This window comes from Dromaius novaehollandiae, chromosome 15, assembly GCF_036370855.1.
Source record: "Dromaius novaehollandiae isolate bDroNov1 chromosome 15, bDroNov1.hap1, whole genome shotgun sequence".
NCBI classification, from domain to species: domain Eukaryota; kingdom Metazoa; phylum Chordata; class Aves; order Casuariiformes; family Dromaiidae; genus Dromaius; species Dromaius novaehollandiae.
In genome coordinates this window covers 21,052,037-21,079,395 of record NC_088112.1, presented here as the reverse complement: position 1 = coordinate 21,079,395, position 27,359 = coordinate 21,052,037, and the positions used below count along the sequence as shown (strand labels likewise).

The following is a 27,359-nucleotide window of genomic DNA, read 5'->3' as shown; positions in this document are numbered from 1 at the left end:
AGTCTCTCAGTATCTTTCCAAGGCATAAGCGAACATCTAGGTTTGTGTGGTTTTTTAATATCAGATTAGTCCCTTAAGCTTTAAAACACATTTTATTTTTTCTTTTTACAACATTCTTGTAAATTTGAAGTTCAGAATGGAAATATGTGCAAAGGGACGCTCTAGATACATACCATATTGGTGGCTGACAGCTATTAAGATTTCATGAGCTATTCACAAGAATAATGTAGTTTCCCAGTGAATGGTCTTGAAATTCTTCATAACTTTAATGAAATATTAATAAATCTTCTCTTTCCCTTCCACACTTATCCTGCGGTTCATTAATGTAGTTAAGCTTATGATAAATACTGCATTAACAGTCTTGGAGACTGAGCACAGTTCAATAAAACACTGGATTGGAGCTTTGGGAAACCTGTGTCTCTTTGGCAGCTTGATTTATTAGGAAGGTTTTTTTATGTCCACATTTTCTTGTATCTTTTGTTAGGTAAGTAGGTGTCTCTTACTGTTTCCCCTCCTCCTTTTTTTTTTTTTTTTTTTTTTTTTTTTTTTAAATACTGCTTAGTTTTGTGAGTCTTCATCTCAATTAGATCTGTGGTTTTCCTGTAATAAGAAAAGCTAAGTATGCAAACTCTTGTACTGCCTCATTAACTCCTTCTTGGTAATTCAGTTTTGATAAGCTATTTTTCATCTTGTTTTCCTGAGATGATCAAAAATGATATTCTTTGATAATACTTCTCAATCTTTTATTCCAAATATTTAAACGGAGACTAATCAGTGCATGGTTGCTGCTAATGAGTCTTGCTTAGCATCCCTTGGAAACCGGTGAAGGTGTTGCATAATGCCCACCACCACCCCTGCAAGATTGGGTAGGGACAAATTTCTATTCTGGATAATTAAAATTAACCTTCTTTTGCTTTATTAGTCTGTTGTGGTTGATATACTTCCAACTTTGAATTCACAAGGATAGAGTGCAAAGTCAGTGTAATTCTGCTATTTTTCTTCAGCCTCTCATTCATACCTAGACTTGCCTTCTTACTTGTGTCCTACAACGTATTTGCCTATTTCTTGGTCGGAAGTACTCTTAGCAATCTAGCATATGTTTCAATACCCAAATAGTTCAGATTATAACTGTTTGCAACCTTAAGTATAATACATGTTCTGAAGCTGAAATAAATCATTAATTAGTTTAAAAAAAAAAATCCTGCCTGTTGTTTCAAATGAACCAAAATACAGTATTTGAATACCTACCAGTTTTTAACCCAATATTAATATATGTAAATGTTCAGCTGTAAGGGTTTGAGTGTCTTGCTTTGACTTTTCTTTGACCAGTTTTTTTTGAGCTTGTTTTCGTTGTTTTTTCAGTAGCGAGACTGAAAGTGTTCCTCATATTAGTCTTCTGATTATTTATGTCTCAGAGACACAAATAATGTTATGTTGAGTCTCGGACAAGGTACAGTGTTCATAGAGGAAGCCTCATGGCTGTTCTGCAGCTGTTGTCTGTCTGGGATACCTGCTAGGAAACTTTGCTAGTGGTTCACAGAAATAAATATTTTCCAGTTTTCTTAACAGTTAAGGCCTGTTGAGCTCAGTCAAATATAGATTCAAGGTTCTATCCAAACAAGTTGGATTTCAGGGTACTGTTTTAGCTGTGAGTACATATCCTGGCTTTACTGAAGTGTCTTGGATAAATAGATATTTCTTAAATTTACAATTTGTCTAACAAAGTTTCCTTATGCAAGGAATTTGCTATTAAACAAGTAAATAATGTGCATGTTGCTAGGTGACCGAGTTTTGTTTTTAGTATGAGATTCCATATTAACTTGTATTATGGGCAATCACAAAGAAGGAAAAAACAAACTCAGAGACATTGTGGCTCTTAAAGTTCCCTGAAGTAGGGGTGTGAGTTCTCATTTTTATTTATATATATTTTTATAAACAGTGTTACAAATCAAAGTTGTAAAAACCAGAATAAAACTGCCCATTTTATTTTCACCTTTCAGTTTGAGTGAAATGCCAAAGAAAGTAAACTTGCAATATAAACTCAGAAAAGTAGATTAGAGTGAAAATTCTTTATTCATCACCTAAAGAAGTACTAGGGATTTGGGAACACGCTTGGAGTTCTTCTGTGCAATAGCTGTGGCTGTTACGGTTTCTGATGCTCCTGGCAGCTGGGGTCCTATCCAGACTTTTTCATTGGCTAGAGAGAGATTCAGCGCTCGCTTCCAGGCGTGTTGTTGATTACATGAAGCTGAACTGTCACAGTGATTGCTCTGGTATGATGTGTTAGAACTACCTATGACTGTATGACTGACACTGATCTCTAAAATAACTTCCTTTAAGTACAGTTCTGTTAGGCGTCATTGGAATTGCTTTGCTGCTGCTCTCCCTGGCTTACAGGGAGTTGTAGGTTTTCTTCCCCCCCCCCCCTTTTTTCTTTTACTTTAAATTTCTCTCTAGTTCCCCCCACCCCTGCCCTCCAAACTGTTTCAGTCTCTGCACTTAGGCAGCCCGAATCAGTTGCTAAGTTTTGCTTCCTAGTGTTCAATTCGCAGCTGCTGCTCTTCTGTTGTGACTAATGCCAATTCCTTCAAGTAATGTGAAGTCTGCTATAGAGAATATATGTATTTTAGGAGGAGATCAAATTACAGTGCACTAATAGCTCTCTGGACAATGGCATTCTTTGCAGAAAGTTCAGGCTTTATAATTAGTGAGTCACTAAGTCACACGTGACAAGGTGAAAAGCCTTTTGACCATGCTTGTTTGTCTCCTTGATGCAATTTCCAATTGTGATTCACTGAAATGAAGTGGTGAGTGAGAATATGGTTCTGTTATGGGATGCAAGTGAATGAGTATCTTCAAGCATTTTCTTACATCTTTTGAAACTTGCATTGCTTCTATCTCAAAATGCTAGTCTGTCTTACCTGAAGAGAAGAATGTTGTGTTAAATCTAGCTTAGATAGAATTACAGTTCTGAGTGTCAGCGAGCTTGAGGAATGATGCTAATAAAAACTATTAATGCATACTGCTGCATGCTGGCCGATCTCATGGCTTCAGGCACTTCTTGCATTTAAAATATGATGAAATTCTGGAATCTGAACATCCTAATCAAGTATAATGAAAATACGGTATTTCTCTTGTGTGTATACTTGCACAGAAATATCGGAGGCTATTGCCTGTTCTTTCTCTACTCCTGCTTATTGAGATTCACTTGAAGGAAATATGGCTATAACAAATGCAGTAGCAAAATCACTTTGGCTTTATAATTTGTGTGGCAATATCATTTGCTTTCTTTGATTGCTGTGTGTACATACAGGTATCTGTTAGGTGCCTTATATGCATAACTTTTCAAGTACCTTTCCTGAAAGGTATATATGAAACATGGATTTTAAAGGGAATTCTACTCTAAGACATTTTTCTGTGGAAGAATCTTATATGGAAGAAAAAAATGCTGGTGTGATTATCTTGTTTCTTAAGATGTGTTATGTTGTATTTGGTGGAAAATGTTGTACATAAGCATACAAAAAGTTGAATTTGTAAATTGCTTCCTGCTAACAGTTGTTAGAAATAAGCTTGTATTTTCTTGCATTTAAGTTGTGATTAGCTTATAAAAGTATTCTCAAAACAAATGTTGTATTTCATCTCTGCTTTTGAAGTATCTGAGCAATGATGGACCCTAGGTGGATTTTATCTAGAGTTTAGACACATACTGTATTTCCTGAAAATGAATGAGACTATTTTCTAATGTAAATATATATATATATATATGAATTTTACAAAAAAAAAAATCATAGTATACATTGAGAATAATGTTCCCTTTGCTTGCATGCGTAGAGTGAACTTCAGTATTTCCATAAAATAGTTCCAGACTGGATAGTGTGTGTAGTAAAAATATGTTCAATTTTGGGCTGTCTGAGGACAGGCATGCACTGGCACTGGCAGTGCTGGCAGGAGATGGTCCTGGTCTCCCTGCGTTGCCACTTGTGCTGCTGGAACTCATGGGTCTGCCTGGGGACCTGGAGCGGGGAGTGCTCGCGGCATCTCTTCTCCCAGATCCGTGGGGCAGTAACTTCAAGCTAGGCAAAGGCAACAGGCAGCAGTATCTTCATTCAGGTCCTCTCATTCTGGAGGATGCCTGCCCACACTCTAAAAGAAATACTGCTGAGTTGTTGTATCATGCTTTACTGTGTTTGGAAACTGATGCATGTGGAAAGACTATGGTCTGTTTTGAAACTCTTATCAAGTGCACTTTATTTTTCCTCCCTAAACTTCACCCACACTTACACTCTGAATGCAGGGAGATACACTAGCTCCAGTTTTACTTGTGTTGTGGCTATTTATTTGGTGTTGGTTGGTTGTTAGAGGAATCTGAGGAATAGGCATGGGTGTGGGTGAGAATATTTAATTAGAAGTTCTTAGTCCTTCAATGAAATTACTCTCATATGTCAAAATACTAAATTTTCCCTAAGTTTACCATGTATTAGTCACTTTGCTTCAGAAAGTATCACTGTAAGGTTTAATGTTGCAACCCGACTTCTGACAAAGGAAGTTCTTCATTGCGAGAACTTTCTCGCCTGTCCGTCGCTGTCCGAAAGGCAGGCTGGTGAGGTGTTGCTGCCGGGATGGCACAACGCGCAGAGAACTTCCACCGCTTTGTGCGTTTGGTCTGTTCCCGTAGCAGTGCTCAGCAGCAGCACCCGCGCTGTGGCTGGGCAGGGGAACTTCTGGTGATCCATGTGGTATCCTGCTCTCTTTGCTTGGTCTTCCCAGTGGTCTCTGCTTTGGCTGTGTCCTTTGACTTGGAGGCTGTGACAACATTATTGTGCTCCTGCCTTCAGATGTCTCCATGTGAAGCCACTTTCTCTGTAGTAACAAGCTTCTAGGAGGCTGTCAGGATGCTCTTAGTGAGGCACAGTCTTCCCACTTTTGTTGTTGTTCCAAGAGCTGGCTTTAAAAGATCCACTCGGTGGTTCTGGAGTTTCTTGGCCTAACTGCATAGCTAGTTCAGATCAGACTGGGCCTTGACAGCAACTTGTCATTTTCACTATGGGACTGTGTTGCAGTCTACTAGACTCTCACACAAATTGTATTAACTTTTCTTTTTTTATTCCATGATAGTGGCTAAAGTTGCAATTTGATCCCCTAAAACTGTAAAGAACAGAGATCACAACATCTTGGATGATGATGATCTTCGGAGTAAATGTGGGATTTAGGGCTCAACAGTCATGATTTTGCATACTCAGTGCATCTGGAAAGGGCCTAGATCCTAAGTTATCGTTCATCAAATATTTCAAGGCCCAGTTCCACAAACTATATAATGACAGGGTGTCTGTAAGTTTAGTCTGTAGAAGGTTGGAAAGTGGATTGTGTTTTCTGAAGACCTTTGATGCTACAGAACAATTATGGGCATCCTGCGCACTGAGTGTGGTAATACCAAAATCTTCAGCAGGAGGCTAGTGACTGCAGTGTCACTCCTACTTGTATTCCAGTCTAAAGTCAAACTGGTGACCAGATGATCCAGTACCTGGAACTTTCAAGTATGCAGCTCTGTTTGATTCTTCCTAGAAGATACCACAGTTTCTACTTGTGAACCTTAAACATTGTTAAAGGAGCAAATTGAGTTAGGAGAGACTCAAGATGGCTCTGTTTCTTGAAGATCTTCCAGGGAGCACATAAAGTATTGTTACTCTAAGATTACTTTTCCTATCCATGTTTCCACATAACTGTTCCTGGAAAAAATGGTTTTTCATTTTAATGGCAGCTGTAAATGACAGCTCTGAGAGTCAAACCAGAAATTATCAGTGAGCCCTGGAATTCTTTATTGGAACTTATTTCCCTTAATATACGTCTTTCTCCATGCCGTAGGGTCGTGCACTTAGTTACATCTGTGGAGTAATAATTTAACTAAAAGTTTTCTGTGATGAATAAAAATCAACTGTGTAATGTAACATTAAAAACCCCCCCACTTATTTCCTGTTGTATTATCCAAATTTAAACAATGAATTTCAGGGACTTTTTACTGTGTAAGGGTGTGTTTTACAGAACTGTTCATTTGAGCTAAAAGACGAGTCCAGTGCCTCATTAATAACCTTAGAATAAGAACTCCTTGGAGATACTAGAATAGTAAAGAAGGGCGAGAAAAGGGTGTGGAAGGAGGTGGGGGAGAACTTCAAGTACTGTTGGCATTCAGCAAAGTTGCTAAATAGAAGCAAAAACAGTTCTGTTGTGCTTTAGTTCTCCAAAACTGCAAAGGGATTTGAAGGTGGAGGGCAAGCAGTCAAGATGTGTAGGTGTTTAATTCCTCATAGGAATAGTATTAAAGCCCTAAAATAATTCACTGAATAAAAGTCATAGTAAAGTTGTAAATACTCTTAAAAGGAGAACTTTTCAAGTAATGTATGAAAACTCTGTGTGAGCTTTACAGAGCAGTCTTTCCATAACATTTATTCTGACAAAACTAATTCTGTTATCACTTTGAATAAGGACAACTGGCTGTCTGTTTGTAGCACAAATAAAGACTATGAAAATAATGCTCAATCTTAATGAGCTTCCATGTCCGCTGTTGGAGAAAGCTGGGGAGCAAATGCCCAGCTATTGCCCACTTACGCCTCTAGGCACTGTTTCTGAGGATGGGAAGGAAGGAAGCCCTGTATCTTCAAGCAGTTGTCCATACGTGACATACTGCTGGTATTGTCCCATTGGATGGCACTGTCTGGTAAGACTTTGTATGCAAGTGTACTTACACTCCCATCCCAGGTGTAAAGGGCTGGGAATGTTAAGGTGGAAACCAGGCTCTTGGTCTTGCAGTGGTCTTGTAAATGGCGAGGAAACTGATCATCTCTGAGGAATGTGCTTCCTGGGTGAATTCTAGTTTGCAGACTTCCCCCCCCCCCCCCCAAAGCACATGCAAAAATTTGTGCTTTCATTGAGAAGTAAATTGAAGACAGATCTGTAAGAGGTGTCAGGAACTCTGCTCTTTCTTGTAAGAGGGGTGCTGTTGCCATAAAAATCAGTTTTGCTACTAGAAGATTGCCAGACAAGCTATTCCTAAAACTAGGAGGTCTTCTTGTTCCAATGTCCTCAGGCTTAAAAATATAGAGGGTTTTCCTTTGTTTGAAACTATGATACACCCTTCTTCCCCTTTTGATGATTTCAAGACAGTATTTTGGAAATACCCTTAGTTCAGGGAAGCATGCTCAAATTATTTAGCATTCTGCATCTGGCTTCTCTAGGTTCCTTAGCTCTGCTAATTATTGGTAATTTTTCTTCCATTCTGGAAGAACTTGCTAGAGTCTCTTAACATGCTAAAAAGATAAACTGCCTTAATGGATTCTCTCTTTTTAATTTTTCTGTGCCTGTTTAAAGCATTGACATTTAAGCAGTACAGTTTTCCAAAGACTGATTAATAATGAGCCTCCAGTGTTGGTGGTTCTGGTCTGGACAAAAAGAATTGCTGCGTTGTATTGAAGGTACAACAGCCAATGAGGGTCTTCTGGCCGAATAGAATTCCTACAGAGATAAAGTTTGATTCACACATAGTTCCAGGACTGTCTTAATATTTTTCACCGTGACAATTTGTGTTTGAAAGAGCTGGAGAATGATGACCGCCTTTTTAAACTGTGTTGTGAACTTAGCATTAGAAGGTCATGGATTTGCTTCTGTTGCTGAACGCTGATGCTGGGAGGTTTTTCACCATTTTGTCAGAGTTGTACTTGCCAGTGACCACTAGATATTGTGGCTTATGTAATGAGGATATTCTTAAGTCTGATTTCATCTAGCCTGTGTTTTCAGGGCTCCATGTAACATTGCCAAACTGAGCAAGCCACTACTCCTACTGTAGGCTGGATAAAGTAGAAGTGGCCTTTCCAGACTCTTGTAGAAGGAGGTTTCTGTTCCTGTTTCGCATTTGAATTGGGAAGGAAATTGGCTGTCCTGTGTTAGACTTCTGACCTTCTGTCAAACAAATCTGTTGCTTCCATTTATGTCAGGTGGTAGTGCTTCCTTCAGAAAACTCTTCTGTGGACACCATTATATGTGACTTACAAGATGGCTGGCGGAGGCTTCAAAATGTGCTGACCAGATCCGATGGTCTGTTGCCTCAAAGAGTCCTTCTGTCTGCTGGCTCTTTGGTAGCCTCAGTCTATTGCTCAACACAGTTGAGAACTAGTCACTTTTTTTGCTGAGTGGGTTTTCTGCCTGTTTACCCAGCTAACCAGGTCATCAACAGTGCTGGTGTTGTGGAGGAGGCAACAAAACATGACATTGAGGATAGGATGTAGTGGGCTGGCCCTCTAGCATGGCAGTGAGTTGTCAGACCATTTCAACTATGCTGTGAAATCTTGGCCTTATTTCTTTGTGGCAATGAATTGATTTGTCACATGAGAGAGATCTCTTCCATGGTCAAAATTTTGGTATTAATTCAAGAGTCCAATCTTCTAGTTGCTCTAAGTAGTAGATTTCCCTGATGTCTCTTTGATAGCAGCTTCCCTGAAGAGATGAAGTCTTCATATCTATCTATCGTAATTTGGTTTGTTAGCAAAGAATAAGAGCTACTTGGAAACACATTCTCATGATGGGACAATTCAGAGGCTTATTCAGACTCTTGAATCTTCATACTCGGGCATCATATTCCTATGTGTTGCTGTAGTATCAAGTACTTGGCTAATACCAATTTTGTCTGCCAGCCAGAGGTCGGTTGTTACTATTTTTCTTAGATATCTATATCCTCATGCAGCTATATCAGGATTTTGAAAGAATGCACTCTTTTGTCTGTCTGCTACCTGAACCTTTTTCAGTGTGAGATTTTTTTTTTTTCCCTGCCTTATAGCAGTATGTGAATTTATGGCATCATACTCCATTTCCCTAAAATAGCATTTTTAGCAGTATATTTTTTCTAGTCTTAAAAAAAATTAGAGCCTAGCTGCAAGAAAGCCTCGGTAAGCATAAAACTTAAAGCTTTGTTTTAGGAAAAGGTATATTTTCATATCACTGCTCTCCCTATAAAATTAGGGCCTCTGAAACAGTGAGAACAGCAGTATAATTAGATGGCACCATGTATCCAGTAAACTCTAGTTGTGCCTCTCACCCCCCTCCCTTTATAAAACCATGCACCGCTGTGTCAGTGAGTATTACCTGACAAAAATGAGGCTGTGCTCAATTTCTGAATCTTAGTGCTGAGACTTTTTAGAAATTTCAGTTAGTTTTTGTTTCAGGTACGTATATATCTGAATTAAAGACACAATGACCCTTCCTAACTAATGGGCAGTCTTAGTACAGGAATTAAGAGGCATAATCCAGCTAGTGTGATCATTGGGAAAAACGTGTTAGCTTGCATGTCTGCGCTTGTCTACTCGGTTGGACTGCCTCGAGTACTGTGGGTTACCCTTCTGGGTGGAGCTCCCAGCTCAAGAGAGGAGCTGTGTTTTTTCTGCATGCATTAGCTAAAAGGGGATTACGTGGTAGAGTAGACCCATAGGTAACAGTCTGGGCAGTGTGATACTGCATAGCCAGTCACAGAGCCAGTCACCAACCATATTTTTAAGAAAAGCTGAGAAATTCCTTTGTACCTAGCTTAGGTCTCATCTTGCAAATCTGCCTATGTAGAATTCGGAGGTCAGAGTTCAGCTCTTAATACTGCCAGTGGTAATACTACTTCGTTTCCTAAGCTCTAGTCAAACAAGTCTTTATGTATTTTTATCTGAAATAATTATATAGCTTTAACAGTAATGAATGCTTGGGCAAAACAGAAGAACTTTAGATAATAGGTCTTCCAGTCATTCTTGCATTTGTTCAGAATGCACCTAGAAGATGCCTGGTCACCTGAAGACCACTTAAGTATTTGAATGAGACACTCGTACACTATAAATGTACAGCTTTTCAGGAAAACAGACAGCAGAGCCACGTAATCTTCAGTGTTGTTATGTAAAGTATTTGAATTGCAATATTGAATCTTCCTGCTCCTTCTGGGGGAAAAAAAAAAGGAGAAGGGTCTAGTATGTGTATGTTCTCCATTTCTGTAGGCGCACGCGTTACTGTCCAGAGATCGTTATGTTGTAATCTCTTTATTGCAGCATTCTGCTCTGGTTCCAGGCTTTGCTTTCATCACCATGTATGTATCTTTTCCTTTCATGTGAGCTGATGAGTCAAAAGTCTGTTTCTTAAATTAATACATTGCATTGTTTCTTAGAAACTTGGTACTCGCATTAAGTTAGTTTTAGGCTTTTTTTCCCCCCATCTTCAGTGATAATGACAGTTTTGTTATCTAAAAGCAGAAATCATGTTTTTAACACTGTGTTCAAACGCTTTTTTTTTTTTTTTTTTTTTTGACTTATTTTAACTCCATGTAGAATATGGTTGAGTAACACTGAAAGAGTGAGGTGTTGGAGAAATCTCTGGGGTATCGCAGTACAGATTAGTGTTGATTATGGTTTCAGAGGAATGACAGAGTTGAACATGGCTTGTTTTGGGCTTGTGTTTGTAAGTAATTACAGCCTCGGAGGTTTCTGGTCTCCTTGGTGAGGATGGAATGGTTGATTGGAGAAGGTTTCCGTGTTATCTAGTATGCTATAACTCAGCTGATAGCCGGTGTCTCGCATGTAATCAGTTAGCGTGTGCTTGTAACGCAGTACTGTAGGTGGGGTGGGCAGTGGCTTTGCATCTCGTTTGTAGTGCTGTGCACGCTATGCCTCAGGTATGTCTCTTATCGGGGAGCAGGTTGTGTAGTGGGCAGGCTGCAGGGTTTGGAGCTAGAAATTCCTGAGTGCCGATACGAGCTTGTTGAGTCAGTTTCTAAAAGTACAGGTCTCTTGCTTTTTCTGAAGTTGAAGCTGCTAATTTGCTTTAGCAGGGTTATTTCTTTTGTAACGTTTTGCCTAAAGGAACAGTCAAGTATTCTTCTTCTCCCCCTTAGTCTTTCTCTGCATCGGAGGTGTCTGTCGAACCGTAGCTGTTGCTGTTCTGGAACCTTGGTAGTAGCGTTCACTGCCTGCAAATGTATATTGGATAAAGCACATGTACATTGACTAAAATGCGTGCAACAGAGTGTATTTGTGTGTATTAAACATGACGTAACAGTTGGTTAGTGTTTTATTTGTGAAATAAAGCAAATAGTGGTGGCTGTTAGAATAGCATGTCTTCCTGCCTTTGTGTGCATTACAAGGCTTCCTAGTGATTTTTGTACCTCATCTGGTCAATACCACACTTGCCACGCTGCTACGAAAGGAGGAGTCCTCCCTGCTTTATAGAAAGGAGTGTTAAGGTACTACCTATAACCTTTGGTCTCTATGCACGTGACCTAACTGTACGTTTGGTCTCTGTCTCTGCTGGTAGTGTGCTGTTCCAGGTGTCTTCAACTTCTAGCCTTGTTCTTCAGCATCTTCTTGCCAATACCACCAAAGATAAGCGTTTAGCTTCAGAGGAGTCTGTGATAGGTACAGCACATCTCACTTGCGCACACATACAGAAATTTTACAAGGTGCACAAGAGAGCACAGATCCACACGGGAATCCTGTGCTCATCAGTCTAGCTCATTTTTCTGTAACAAACTCAAATATTTAACATCAAGTTGCACATAGATACACTCCCAAGCCCTCAAGCATACATTTGACCTTTTAGGTTTCATCCTCCATCTCCTTTTTAACCCATCCCCATGCTTCTGGCCCAAGTATGTGTTAAAATAAGAACTGACTTTTCTTAGTGTTTCGGTGTTCTGACCTCCCTATGGTAACTTGCTTTTTCCTTTTAAAGGAGAGGAAAAAAACAAATTCAGATGTTGGTACTTTCTTTCCTACTGCTTTTAGAAGAGCAGGCAGTTTCTTTCTTTGCGAATCATGTAAGCTGCTGTCTTTGGAGATGCATCTGAAAGAGTTTAACCCAAATATTGCTATTTGGGGGATGCTGGTCCTCTACAAGAGAAACTGTTGGCAAGTGGTCAGTTCCTCAACTAGCAGAGCATATATTGAACTCAAAGCATGAAACTGCAAGCTTTGCTTGTTGGTGTCGGTGGCTTTTCAAGAGCTTCAATTAAGTGTGCTGCTGTTATGGTCTCTGATCTCAGAGTGAAAGACCTTTCATATAAAGTCTGCTCTTTGACAGATGTTATCTGTGTGATCACTTCTGGATATTCTGAGCTTCCCATCCTGTTGAAGTCTAGGATCTCACTGTTTTCAAGACTGCTTGTTTTTAATTTTCTAGTGTTAAGTTTTAAGATATATTCCAGCCTTAAACATTAAGTAATGAGTGTGTGGAACTTTATGGTAATGATTTACCTAAAGGTGCTTTTCCATAACTGAACTTCTGTGCTGAACCAGGATAAAGGCTGAACTGTGCTTCAGATATTCAGCACTCCCTATAAGCTGCTCATTTTGAAGACTTGAGATTTAATGTTCTTGGCTCTCCAGTTCAGGGCCCTTGGTATTCGGTTTGCAAAATCAGCTTTTCCGAAGGAAGTTCTTTCTCTGACCGAGACAGGGTTCCAGAAATGCTGACTCAGTGTGATGAAACAGCAGTAAAAATAATTTAAAAGTTTCCCTCCCTCATTCCTCCGAACGTTTTTCTTTCTACCAAAGTCTTATATCAACATAGTCCAGGGTCCTTGGGTGGAAGGTGTTTATCTGTATTGGGTGTGGGGAGCTATTGGTGAGTAGAGAAAACTTTTGTTTTATTTTCATGTATAAAAGTATTTTGCTTTTTTATTTTCAGAAGTACTTTGCTGAATGGTGGTACTTTTAGTCTATAAATAAACTGTAATAGTGGGTCTAGGGCCTCTGTTCTTAAACCAGATCTGTGGGTTTTTTTGTTTCTCCTACTTTTATTATAGAGACTTGTATTCCTTGGGGTGAAATGGAATTCGTAGGTCTGTGCCTGTAACCATGTGTGCATGTTGTAAGGAGCTACACTGAAGACACAGGGACAGCGTATTAGCCCCATTTAGAGGTGTGGTACTTCTGCAGGGGAAAAAAAAAATTTCCAAGCCTGTAAATGTAATTTTCAGCAGTCTGAGAAACAAAAGCCAGATTTAGGCTTCCTATCTGTGGCTATACAGTTATTAATTGATGTTGTCAATTGTAATTGCTTCCTCAATTTATGATAGAGTAAAATGAAATCCCTTCTTGTTTGTTTTTCTCCTGTATTAAGATACTGTCTTATCTAGGCTGATGTTTCCTCATTTGAAAAAACATCTGTCATCTATATGGATAAATGCAAAGTTGAGAACAACAAATAATGCCTGCATATTCAGGCTAGAACGGTTTGCCCCTATAACAGGTTGTTGTTAGTACTTACTGGCTTTACTAGCTTACTAGCTTGCTTACTTTGCTTTACTAGCAAATTCACACTAGCTAACCTTCACATTGCCATCTTGTTTTCTTAATTTCTGCTTTCAGAGCTTTTTAAAAGTCATCTACAGGACTTACACCATGTCTATGCTTACACTTTGTGTGCCCAAATCACTAGATCGTCCAAAAGTATAGCGCAGAAAGCAGCTATCTTCATATGATGTGAGAACTCGAATGTTCTCCAAATAACATGTGAATATCACAGTCACATGTGAAGGAAAGTGGAAGTATGTGATGAAAATATTCCTGAGTAATATTCATTTTAGTGCCATAGGTGGGCAGCAGCAGCGGTGTGGATCCCTAGCTCCTGTCTTCCACTGCTCTCTCCCCTCTGCCCGATAGAAAGGGGTGGAAGCAGGGAGAGCTTGTGCAATGCCACACTTGCATTTCATGGATCGCCAGCAGTTGTACGGTTCATAAATAAGTGTGTGTGTGGCTTTTTCCTCCCCTGCCTTTCAGAGGCTTGATAGTCTAGATAGAGACTGCATTATTTTTGTGATGTAGTTTACTTTTGACTCATAGAAATGAACAGAGGCAGGCATTTAATTGGGGGAGAAAAATGTAAGGGATGCAATACTGCTTTCTGGAATCTTGTTCTTTGTGCTGATAACTTATAATCATGGGATATATTTCTTTTAAGATATCTGCTATAGAGGTTAATGTTCCTGGTTTTTTTCCTCAGTAATGGAATATGTCTTTGAAGTGGCTGAACCAATTTATTTTACACAAATGGTACTGGGTGGAGTCTCAGGCAGTGATTTAAGACCATGCTGGAGTTTACTGCTAGTATGTTTTATGAGAGCTACTTTAATACCACAATTTCAAAAAGCCAAATTATTTCTTATTTTTGAGTTGTATGGCACAATGGCACTTCATTCCTTTTTAGCGCTATTTAAGCTGTGTCATTCTCTGCAAGATACTCTTGAGAGTATTTTTGTTCATCTGATCTGTTAATCCATCTATTCCTCTTCCTAACAGAGCCTCAATGTTTGTATTTAAATATGCTTTAGGAAAAAAAAAAAGGCTTCCAGGTAAATAGGAGGATATCTTTAAGGAAATTGTTACTCTGTCTGCTGTCCAGCTCTGAGAGAAGAGTCCTGAGCTGTTCTTCTGCGCTTCTTACGCTTTTATTAATGTCAAATACTAACGCCATGGCACCTCTCACGCTTTTTCTGTTGATGCCACTGAACAGGGAGAGCAAATGACTAAGATGTAGGGTGAAGGAGTTAGTTTCTGGTTCATCTCATCATCTTCCTTTTGGTCGAGAGATAGTGTTATCTGCTGCATGTGTTAAACACAGCTGACTGCTCCTCTGCTAAACCTAAGGAGCCGAGGACGGCGTGTGCTATCGGGCTCGAGGCGCGTAGGTTAGGTGGCTTGAGCTAGCGTCGCTGAGGCTCGTTAGCTTGCTGTACAGATACCTGAATATCTAAAGTGTGGATCAGAGAATTTAAATGAGCATGTTCCTATATTTTTATTTCTGGTATTACGTTATCGGGAAAGAATTTGGGAGGACTATTTTTACAATTGGCCTTATAAGGGGAGTAAAGGAAACGGGGCAGATTCCACCCTTCGGTGAAGTAACAGGAAGGGAAGCGATGAGAGCCATAAACCACGCTGAGTAACGTTTCCTCTCCGCTGCTGCACCCCCCGAAGGGTGACAAAGTCTTTATTGAGGCCGACAGGATTCCCGATGAAAGCTGCATTCAAGCTATACGAGCCTGCTGAATCACTGTAAAGCAAGTAATGTGACCAGACTGGAGGAAAGTTTGCTATTTACAATTTATACAACCTACTGTCTGTGTTGCAAGAGCTATTTTTGTTTGCTTTACCGAAATCTTAGCATTAAAATAAAGAATTTAATACAGAGAAATTCAGCCACTGTCTAAGAACATGTTAAAATTCTTATCTTGATATCAAGTGAGTGTTTGATTCTGCTGAAGCTTGTTTCCAGCCTTGTTTCCTGCTCGGCGCTTTCTGATGAAAGCATGGAAGGGAAAGAACCAGCTCTTTGTAACTAGCGAGATAGGGAGGCTGCAGCCGCTTTCAGCCGTGTAGCTTCCTTCCCAGGGGGGTTTCCTACCTTCCTACCGCTCTGTCTCGAACGCCAGTGGACTTGGTGAAGTTGTTACTGTATGGCTCAACCCTTGTTTTTAAAGGCAGAAATGCATGGCTTGTTTTGTTTTGTTCTTTGAAGTATGTAAGCTGTAATACAGCTGCAGCTGTAACAGATTTTAGAAAAAGCAAGTATTTCTCTTTGCTCTTTAAGCATATAAAATCATGCATCTTGGCAGCAGTCTTTTCTTACCTTGGAAAAAGTGCGGGTGCAAAATCCTGTCAGACATTCCTTGTGCTGCTTTAAAAAGCAGGTTATATATGAACTAGGGAATCCTGGGTGGCTTGGCAGCCTCACTTGCGTTGGGTGTGGGGAGCCCTAAATGAGCCAAGCATATGTTCTTGCAACAGGAATTTACTGTGTTTGGGGTGGAATCGAGAGACAGGTTTTGCATAGCTGCCTGGGACAGGTTTGCATGCGGGAGCAATCTGCCTGGAACTTGCTGACCCAGCTGTTTCTCGAGTGGGGCTTTGAAGTGCTCTTACTGCCCGGCAAGTTTCTGCTGCTTTCTCATTCCCTGTGCAAAACTCAACCGACTTAATAATACATGCCAGTCTTAATAATACATGCCAGTATTCTCGTGTTCATTTTTGAGACCCCTCATTTATTGCTTAGTGTGGATCTGAGCAATGCCTGAAGCCCAAACCCACAGGGACCTAGCTAGTTGGAAGGGATCTACTGGATCGCCGAGTCCAGCCCCACACTGTTGCAAGCAAGTGCTGCGCAGTCGGTGTTTGTAGTTACGGCTGGAGGCAGCTGCGTCGGGGACTGTGCTGCCTCCCCGCTTGCATGTGACATGAAGCACATAACATACTGCTGATGCTGAGAGGACTGTCAAGGGATTTATAGTTTCCTCAGCTTTCTCCATACCTCTTTGCAATTGCTCAGGAAAACTCTTTTTGAGATTTATCAGAGCTTGCAACTATGAGGTCATTTTGGAACAATTTGCTCTGTTTAAAAATACTGAGCAGGAAGTCTGTTATATTTCTAAGCAAAATAATCCTGAGTTCCTGGAACACCTGGACAGGGACACTTTGTATAAAGCAGCAGGACTGCGTTTTATGTTTAGCTTCGATAGACTGCCAAGGTATTCTTAATGCATTAACTTCATCCTCATTCCAAAGTATCATACTTCTCTTGCCCGCTTTTAACACTGCATGTGTATTTGTTTTGGAAACATTATTGCTAACTTATAGCATGTGAATATGACTCATGTGATTTACAGTTGTGCTGGCTGTTTCCCCCCCCCCCCCGGCTTGGAAAATTTTGTGTTCAGATCTAGTGGAAAGGGGGGTAGGTCTTATATAGATTCTTAATTCCAAACTTTGTAGTTACTCACTAGATTGAAAGTGAAAGATGGGGAGAGAAAAGGGCGAAGTGGAAGGAAATGATATAAGGTCACAAATGTTGGGCATGCTCACTGGGTTAGGTGACAGCGAGGCAGGGATGGATACGCTCCTTGCTATTGAGGGGGAGACATTAAAGTGTTAACTTCTAACTTGACTAAACTTCAAAGAAGGCTGCCTAAATCACTTTAGCCTTAGGACACTAGTAATCTATGCTTCAACAAGTTTCCTGGATTAATAAAAATGTGCGCATGCTGTTTTGTACGGCTTGGCGTGCCGCTGAAGCCGAGGTGACCGTACTGTGAAAGCATCGCTCTCAGCAGCGCTTGCCGCTTATGCGTTGCTGTACCTGCTCTGGTGAATCCTGGTCGCACAGTTTAAACAAGACGCCGATATTTAAACAAGGATGGCTCTTAGATCACCACTTTCCCAGCAGTTTTGAGGTTTGATTTTATTCTCTTGATGACTTTTGGCTGTTTTCTAAAGTTACAGCTTGGCAACTAAGAAATTAACCTGTTTCACCATCCTTGTAAAAAAATTAAAAGTAGCAAATTATTTTCAGATGAAGTGTTTTGGGGTAAATAGACAAAACTTTCCACTCTAGGTGACTGTAGTAGTTATCTGGTTTCCTGTGATGGGTTTTCAGTTAATGCCACTGGTGATGCTTTTATTTTTCTTAACTCTTCAGTTGTGGTATCTTGTAGTAGTTATGTGAGCTCATGTCTGGCAGGAAAAATAGACCAAATGGGAAGTGGTCTTGTTGAGTTGCCTGCTTCATAGCCTCTTGGGATGAGGAAGTTCTCATAAGAGAGATCCGATTTATCTAACGTTATATTGTTACTATAATCTCATGTTTTTCACCATCCCTGCTTTAGCAGCTGATTACGCTTTTCTGCAAGGGGTGTGTGTGTGTGTGTGTGTGTGTGTGTGTGTGTGTGTGTGTGTGTGTGTGTGTGTGTGTGTTTAAGGTAAAGCTGCTGTTGAATGAAGCTGAAAGACTAGCTTCCCGGGAGCAGCACGAGGCAGCGGGTGTCCTGCACTGCTGGAACGTAGCAGGTGCTCTGCAGCTTCGCGACTCCTGGTTGCGTTTGCTCCCTGCCGCCCGGGTCGGCAGCCCGTGGCCTGTCTCGGCTGGGGTGAGCACCTCAGCTAGCGAGCTCAGTGCGCGAGGAGCGAAGGCGGCGAGTGAGCCGTGCCGAGCGGCTTGGAGCAGATCCGCTGCCGTTGCAGCACTCAAAGTTCGGCTCTCAAGTCTGGAAAACCTCCCTGACGAGCCTAACGGTGCTACTTCCCTCTGCTCCTTGACCAATTCCCTTCATTTTGTTAGCTCCCTGGAACTGTAATTCTGCTGTTTCTTGATCTAGCTGGATAGAAAACGTGCGCTAATTTATCCATTAGTAACCTGGACAGGTAGCTTTCTGCTGCAGGTTGGGATTATGTGTGGGCACAGTCTTTAAAGGTAGATAGCAGACATTGTGCTCTAGTTTGAGTGACTAAGAGCTCAGGAAATAGACTGAAAAATACAAGAACTTTAACCTTCTCCCATGGTTTTGTGTATGTGGAGGAGGTTTTTCATCAATAATTGTTTCAGTTGCTCTGAATGTAAAGAGATTCAGTTGTTCCATATGTAAGAGGATTATAGAGAAGGCTATGGAGAGACTTGACTTTTGAGTGAGTACTTTGAGTCCCACCTTTGTGACACTTATTGCTGCCCTTTGGTATACTCATGTTTATAGCAATCCCGTTTCGGGATGGGTGTCTCGTTAATATAATCTCTACCCTTTGTACTATGGTTATATGATCACCTGGCTTCCATAACTGATGTTCCAATGTGCAAAAGTCACTTTTTATTAAATAACAGCTTCTAATCTTGTTTTCAGTTTTATAAGGATTGACAAGATGAAGCAAGTATTTTCATATCTGAATAAATTTTTCTTTTGTGCGTTTTTTGGGTGTGCTGTTAAGAAACTCGGCACGCAGCCGGGCAGCTCATCTCCACTAGGTGGCCACATAACCTGTAATTAATCTGCAGTTTAGTTCCTCGAATCAAAGTGTAATTAAAACTGTGTTCTTCACTTACAGGAATATAAAATGAACCTTTAAGTGTGGTCTCAAACACAGTTTGAGTGCTATTGTAAGTGCCTATTCTTAAATGAGATGGCAGTAACAGAAGAAAGTTTGCAAAACCTGGCTGAAGTAATATTTTGTTTTATCAGGAAAAATTAGGCTGGCAAGATGCATGTAAACCTCACTTATAAGACTTTAATGTGGATGTGCAAGGGGAAGGAGAAACTTTCCCCTGAATATCGATAAAGAATATTATTATTATTATTATTATTTAAAGCAGTATTTCACTAAGACAACACTTGGCTGCACGTACCGACCCAGCATGCTCCTACCTTAGCAAAAGAGAAGCAAATCACCTAATTCCACGGGCGATGAGCTCTGTAGGTTAGCTGTCGTGCTCTGTGGCATCCCACGAAATTGCCGGTTATGTGCAATTAGGAGAGATGATTCTTTTAAAAATAAGTTAATTTTAAGGGAGAGTGTGATAGATGCTGATTTAAAAATCAGCTTATAGAAATTTATGAGCTCATATGTATAGCCTGCTGAAATGTTACTTAGCTTTGTAGTAAACAGTATGTTTCTTCGTTTAAGTAGTAATTCTGGCCAGCTTAATTTAGATTCCTTCTGCTGCAATGATGCTGAGAGAGGCAGCAGCTTTGCTTGCTGCTGCGCTCCGGCACAGCTGTCCGCCTCTCTGCAGCCGTGCAGCTCAACATCCGAGCTCTTAAACTTGGACTGGGACGCATCTGAGGTGAGGGATGTTTTCCAGGCTTCTGGCCTTTCAAGCAGTTGTTTCTCATTAATTTGCCAGCTGTTTATTTATCAAGCTCCTAAATTAGCAAGGTAGGATGGCTTTCACAGAGGCTCGGTAGCTCTGTCTTGGCGCCCCGTTGGTCTCTGAGCATCTGGCTGAGGCTGAGCAGCGGCAGCGTGTGTTTGGGGGCCGAAGTCGACTGGGTGGACGTGGAATGAGGGAACCAGCCCGACTTTCAGCACGTGGGACAGAGGGAAGCAGTGAAGGTAGCAGGAGGAAGGGGCAGCGAGGACAGAGATTCTACAGAGTTCAGATACTCTTTGTGCCTTGGAAGAGGCTAAATTAAGCTGCCAGGAGGCTGCAGCTCTGTAGCATTCCAGAGAGCTCTCTCATATGTATCACTTAAACTTTGTCATGAATATAAGCTTTTAATCAGGTTAAGATTTTCCATAACTGATGCCAGTAAGACTGTTAGTGTAAAACATATTTTAAAGACATATTCTGTTATATCTTAGTGTCAGCAAAATTTAGAAAAAAATCAAACTTGGGAAATGGTGTATACATGCAATGAGCAATGAAGAGTGAAAAAGATTTAGCTTTACTTATTTAATTGTAACACCTAACGCTAATACCACCCTGGTTGCCTAGTAGCCCAGCCTCAACAGGAGTTGAGAGCATCCACACTTCTTCTTTCCTTTAGTCATCTTGTCTGAGCACTCTTCTGGCCTGGGAGATGCAGACCTTGAGATGGTGAAGAGAGAACTGAACGCAGGTTTTTCAGTTGCATGAAATCTTTAACTAGCAAGTTATATAGAGCAGCAGGTGGATATTGTTGCCACTTACCCACCTTGTGTTTTAAGAAACATTGAAACTACTCAACTAGTCTTCGTGAATCGACATGCTTCTAGGAAATGCACATGTTGATTGCAATTCCTTAAGGGGTATGTCGGTGCTGGTTGGTGAAACTCCAAAGAGGCGTGGGAACTAACACTTCTCCTCCTCCTTCCCAGCCCCCGGTTCATTCCTGTGCCCAGCGTTTTATGATGGTTAAGCCCAGACAGTTCTCTGCCCACAATGTGGGAGACCTAAATAACCTCTCTGGAGTTCCTTAACTTGCAAAGGCCTTGAATGACCCTGTGGCCACCAAGTCCTGTCCCTCACAGGCTTTGGCATTCATGTTTGATCACCACAAGTTGGTGTTGTGTTTTGGATTCTGATTCATAACTAGGATTCTTGGGCATTACAGTAAGAAAATCAAGTAATTCACAGCTGGAGGATTAAGATTGAAATGGATATTTTATCTTTAAGTGTATAAGTGTTAAGCCATCAGACCTTCTGTTTAATTTCTGTGGGTCTTGGTAATGACATTTAAACAAAAAAAAAAAATCTGAGTTTTATTGGTTTTGATGTCCTGCAATTATGTATGACCTTTCATTTGGAATAACAGTGTATATTCATTATATTTCTGAATATTGACTATTGAGCCAAAGAACTTTTCTATTGTAAATTCGGAGGCTAGCACTCGTATTGCTTTCTCTCTCGTAAACGTTACATAAGTGCAGGACTGGAAAGTCCAGAGCATATTTTCCAGTGCCGGGCTGGAGAGACTGCTGTGTGATGTGTAATGGCTTTGTTGTGCCTGGGTTTAATGCTAACAGCCCACCTGTTCGGGACAGTAAATTAAATGATGAATAGCTCTAGTGAGCTCTTCTCTTAGCATGTGGTCTCCACGATCAGCACAGATATCTGTGTGACTAAAGAGGATTCTGTATAGTGAGAAGTTTAAACAGTTTCATCTCCTAACTACCGTTTCTGTATAAAATCCAGCCTTTAAAGTGAAACAATCTACATGTTTTAATACTGTTGCTTCAAAAAAAGAAATCTGCTTCAGACATAGGGGTTTTTTTTAATTAAAGATATGAGAGTCCTCAGTGAAGAGCACTGAGAAAGTAGTAATTTTCCAGGAGAACTGAATTTAAAAGCAAGAGTGTTATTTTGAACTGTATTTGGCCCAAGCTCGATCCGGGAGAAGGTTGTTTGCTTCAGCAGTTGCTCAGGACTGGGGCTGGTGTGATGCTGGGTTGTAGCGGGAGGAGACGCTGACGCTGCGTCGCTTGGCCTTCGCTGGAGACCGTTTCGGTGGCTTCTGGTGCTCCTCTCCGGCGAGGGCCGGGCCGAGGCGGAGGGGAAGCAGCACGGAGCAGTTCCTTACGGCGCTGCCAGCTGCGTCTCAGACCTGCAGTAGTTTTTTTTTCTCCCCACACGTAACACTTACTCTAAAAAGGGACTGTAGTCCTCTGCGCTATATATAGTGGCTAGACTATGTGGCTTAGGTTTTCTCATGGGTTCCCTGCTGCTAGCAAACTGATTTTGCAAAATCCCCTAACCTTTTTCTTTTTAAAGAGATATTACGAGGTTTCAGTAATTTTTGATGTTGGATAAATAGAACTGTCTTATCTGGTGTATTTCACATGACATTTGGTGCAGCCTGTCCGTGTAAATAAACTATTCACAGGTACTTTTAATAACCTACTTCAAAATCTTGCCCAGGTAAGTGCTTATGCATCAGCTGGAATTCACTGTTATCACTTGAGTTAACTGTGGACAGGGTTCTTCAAGTCTGTGTCTGTCCTGACCTGGTTACTAAGCCATAACTTGTTTGTCTTGAGTTGTATCTTTTAAGTGTGTAGAACTGCATTGCAGAATTTGAGGAAGTACTGCAAAGTGATGAAGTTGCTCATGTCTTTTTTTCTCTCCCCCCCCCCCCTTTTTTTTTAAAGGACTTAAATACTATCTATTCTTTCCTTCATGGACTGGACATACTCTCGCATTTCAGGGAACATCAACTAAGGTAAAGTAGGATGAAGCTAGCTAGTGTTGCATAGTACAACTGGTGCCTGTGAATGTCTTCTTGTGAAGATGAGCAGAGCTTTTCTTTGCCCACACTTTGAGGTGGCAAAGTGTTAACCAAGTCCAGTTGCTGAGCCAGGTTAGTGCAAGGGCACTGCAAATGCTTTTTAATAATTAAGACATTCAGATGATCTCAGAATACATAAAATGGAAGGCCAGCAAAGCGCGAAAAGAGCATTGGAAGTATTTTAGTTCCTTCAGTTCTGTTGCTATGGGTAATTCCAATGCGTAGGAGTGATTTAAAGACTTAGATAATATACAGCATGTTCTCTATCTGGATAATGAAGAACGCTGTAATAATTTGAATTTGATAGTTAAGCATGTCCTTTGTTTAAATCAAAAAATAGTTGAATTTGAGGCCTTAAAGTGATTCTGCTGAAATGTGGTGATTAATGGCTTATGATCTTTGGGGATTCACGTTGAAATTAAACTTCTCCTCCTTCTCCCTCAGAATAATGTCATCAAGTGCCCGCTATGAGAGGTACAAGGGCAACCAAGTTCTCTTTTGGTAAGTACATGTAGCTTATTAGAATTCTCCAGCAGAACTGTAAACAAACCCCCCTATTCTGCATGCCAGTAATGTATCTTTTAGTCTTTCAGTGCTCGTACATATAAGACTTTAGAACCCTTAGAGTTGACCAGACTGACTAAAAGCTTTGACGAGTGGTGGCTGTAACAGTAGCATGGTGCTGAGGTTTCGAGGTGGCTGCAGAATTAACCACAGAGCTCCCAGTGCGTGTGCAAGATAACCGAGGCGTGCAGTGACACCTCGAAGCGCCCGGGATGTTCATGGAGCGGGTCCTGATGACTCAGTAGTGGCACTCTTCCCCTGGAGTTGCTGCTGACTGTATTGCCCGGGATTTAATTACTTGTAGGAGTGTCCCTCCTTGGAAGAGGGATGGAGCTCAAATTTGTCTCAAATTGCCAGAACTAGTATTTTAGTTTTGAGGACTGTTTAGGTTCCTGTTGGGTGACAAATGCACCTTTTCCCTCATATTTTAGCATTGCTTATAGTGTGTTTTTCCCCTCAGCAAATCCTAGCCTTCTGTATACGGCATGTCTTCCAATACAGTTATGTTTAAATTGGAGATGCACATGTTAGTTCATGTGACAGGTGGTCTGACGTGAACCTGTTCCACTAACAGCCCCATGTCCGTGTGTGGGGTTGCGTGCTGGGAAACGGAGGTGATGTTAGGCTGTAGCTGGGACGCGTGAATACAGCGCTCTGTGGAGCGGCAGACGATCAACCGCAGTAAAACATGGTAGCGTCGTCCTGGTCTGCAGCTCCAGGCTGTAGATCCAGATGGCTGTCAGGTCACCTCCCGGGCCATCTAGGATTGCCTCTCACGTGGGAGACAATACCGCATCTGCACGAGATAAAGTGCAGCAGTGGAGGAGTGCAATGCAGCAGCCAAATGTACGAGTCTTGTATTTTATCCATAAGACTTGACAGGTCTGTGTAGTATTACCGTGTGTGTTGAAATGATAATCAACTTGAGCACTTGATAAAAGCATTCCTATATTTTTTAGTTTGATGTGTTTTCATTGGAATGAAAACTTTTCACTGAAAACTGATAATTTTATTTTGTTAAATGTCTTAAATTTGACTTAAATATCATTGTGAAGTATAAGAAACATTCTTGGATGTAGATGTTGAAAAATTTTTGGTAGTGTTCCATTAAAAGTCTCAGGTTTGCAGGCCACAAGTCGAGTTGGCAGCCTGGTAGATCAGTATTTTACTACACTAATGTTTGGCTAATGTGTTTTTGAGTTGCTGTAAAAAGAGTCTATTTCTAAGAGTTTTGGCACCCTTTCTTACAGCTCAGAAACTATTGCAAGATGCTGGTATATACTGCTTTCAGGATCTGTGCTGATGAAGGATTCCATGTTTTTACCACCTTGCAGGTATGTAAAGGACTTCTGTTGTGTGTGTGTGTGGCTTTTTTGTGCATCATGATCATATTTCATATTTAAAATAAATGTTTTCTTATGCATTACTGTAACTTTTCCACAATTTTAAGATCAGTTTTGCATTATTTTATTTTTCTGAGTTTGGATAGTGTGTGGGGGAAATACTGTTAACTTCATTTAAATTCCTTTTTGTTTTCCTTGCATGTTGGAATTCCCATCTGAAATACTGCATTGCATGCATTTTGATTTAAAAAAAAAAAAAAAAAAAAAAAAAAAAGTCTAGATTAAGTTTGAGAAAATTTGTATTTGGCTTGTTAATTTAAGGATGTTATGGGTAATCCTTGTTGTGGAACCATTCAATATAGAGTTCCTTGTCTCTACAAATGACTTTAGATCATATAGCTTTATACCATTTGGTTTGAGTCTATATTTAATAGCATATGTGATTTTTATACAAAGCAAGAGGATAGATGCCAGTGGTATCGGTTACAGAGACTGTATGACAAGATTTTGCATTTCATAGTTGAAAAACAGTGAATATTGTGACATGCTTTAATTGAGGCACAGTATTTGACTTGAGATGGACCTTGCTGCACTGTAGCACTCTGCTTGACCCTGTATGTCACTCAGAATTTTTACTTTACTGTATTTTGAAGCTACATGTTGTGTATTTGTATTCAAGTTGCACTTCTAGGCTTTGTAGTTTAACCAAAAAAAAATTCTATTTGAAGGAGGAGGTAGACTTAGAGTAATCACTTCTGTTTAAAACAAAACAAAAAAACCCAACCCACAAAACAAACAAACAAATCCCCCCCCACCCCCCCAGCGATTCCTCTGTGCGAGATGCTTTGTACACAGTCATTCATTTCTGCGTGTATTTGGAATCTAGGTTTTTGGAAAGAGTAAATACTTGTTCTACTGATAAGATGCTTTTGTAGATCAAAGATCTCGGAGTTCATTCAGAAATGACATACTGCCAGCAGGAAATGGGACAAGCTGTAGATATTATTGCTGCTGTGGCAAAATGTCAGAATAAGTCCCGGAAGGCCATGCTGGTAAAGGATAAAAATTATATCAGTGCAAGGTCTCTTAGACCTTCTTAACTTTTATTGCTTGTTTGTTTCTTTATTTTTAAGAAGGCATGTTTACTGAAACAAATGGAAAATATCTTGAGGTTTTACTCATTTTAAAAAGTTGTTCAGTGTTGGCATGATCTATTTTGTGACCGCTAATATCCATCGGCAGTAAAGATACTGGGCCCTACTCTAGCAAACCATAAGTATGCGCTTCAATATAAAAGAATTTCTGATTTTGGCCAAGCTCTGTTACTGATGGTTCACTTGAAGAAAGCATATGTTAAAGGTATGTATCGTCCCACTGACCTTTTGAGACTATAAAAAGTAAAAATATGCAACGCTAAAAAAACATTTGAGTGTTATAGTTGGTTTGTCAACTTTGAGCTGCTGAGTTGATCACAATAGAATGTGTTTATTAAAAATGGTTATGGTTATCTCAAAAATGACGTATTTTGTTATTACAGGTTCTAGTGAATTGCTCTGGTAGTTACGATGCTAGTATTTCTTTTGGTGGAAAAAGTTTACTAATTATAACAATTACTGTTTAAACTTGTGATTTAGTTAGTTTTCTCTACTTTTTTCCCCACGAGAGAAATGCTAGCATGTCAAACCCTGACAGATGTAGACTTGTCTGGGTACCCAATTTGGGTGGTTTTTGGTAAGATTAATAAGGGAAGTGCTGCTGCTGCCTCTCATAAAGAGTGCAAACGGAAGAAAGACTTTCTTTACGGTGTGCTCGCTCCGTGATGGGCTCCTCATCTCCTATGGTCAGTTGGGCGTTGGCTAACCTGATCGGCAGCGATTGCTGCCTTTCCTGCTCTCCGGTTTTGTCTCATTTCTTGCTCCCTGCCGTGCTGTGCTGGTGCTCGGTCTGGAATGAGTGCTTCACTTGTAACTGTACAACAGTACACTGAGACGAATAAACCATGGATACCGATCCAATGTACGTGTCTTTCCTTTCTTCGCAAATGCAAGTGTAGCCGGGTACTTACGAAACTTGGATTAAGTTATCAGCAGCACTTTACTGAGCATGAATTGACCGTGATTTGATAGGCTTAAAAAAAGGTTACTGTGGTTCAAATATATATCCATATACTTGAATACCAATAAGAAAACAGGACTGAATTTTTTAGCACGATTCTTGATTAGCTGTAGGCCAGATGTTATACTCTTAACCCTCATAGAGAGACTGAAGCTCAGCAGTGCCAGAAGTGAGGATGTGGCAAGTCGATTTTTGCATAAAGCCTAGTTAAAATCTTTGTTTACCTAAACTTGAGAAGCATAGGATTTAAATGCATCATTAAGCTTAATTTTTTAAAAAAAGAAAGTGCGTGGGGAGGTAAACCTGTTGTTGCTAGTTTACAAGATTGCACCTGGCTGTATAGTGGATAATGAGCAAAAATAGCTGTAAGATGATGATAAGGATCCCAAAGTTCAGTTAAATGAAAACCGGTGTGGTTCCTGGGGTTTATCATTCACTTCCGTAGTGAGATCACGTGGAAAGGAAGTAAGCACGCTTCACTTTTGGATAACCAAATTCTTCTCTGACTGCGTTTTCATTATTGGCGGGGGGGAGGAAAAACTCCAATGTGAGAGGAGTTTTGATGTGCTGAATATTTGGAGGAGAAATGCACGCACCTACAATTAGATAAACTAAATTTATTGGTAATTAGTGAAGAGTTAAGGTGTGCATAAGGATGTTGGAATTCTTTGAACCTCTCTGTTTTTCACCCTTACTTCTGACCTGGGCCACCTGCACTACTCCCCTCGCGCTCACTTCCCCCCCGGGACTCTCACGTCGTACCCGTGTACGGAGGGAGAGAGGTGCTGCTTGGACAAGCGAATACG

General features: G+C 40.5%; 1 protein-coding gene across 8 annotated transcripts in view; it reads left to right on the top strand.

Moving 5' to 3' along the window:
• Nucleotides 1–27,359, top strand: part of RAPGEF6 (Rap guanine nucleotide exchange factor 6) — a 136,934-nt gene that overhangs the window by 7,231 nt on the left and 102,344 nt on the right. For 6 of the 8 annotated variants that reach the window (XM_064521149.1, XM_064521143.1, XM_064521144.1 and 3 more), the window contains exons 3-5: nt 22,395–22,465; nt 22,976–23,032; nt 24,346–24,429. In XM_064521149.1, coding sequence (XP_064377219.1) covers nt 22,395–22,465; nt 22,976–23,032; nt 24,346–24,429 — 212 coding nt within the window. Of the gene's footprint in view, nt 1–12,527; nt 12,634–22,394; nt 22,466–22,975; nt 23,033–24,345; nt 24,430–27,359 lie in introns of those variants that run through there. The other 2 variants (XM_064521146.1, XM_064521148.1) reach the window with 2 other exon arrangements.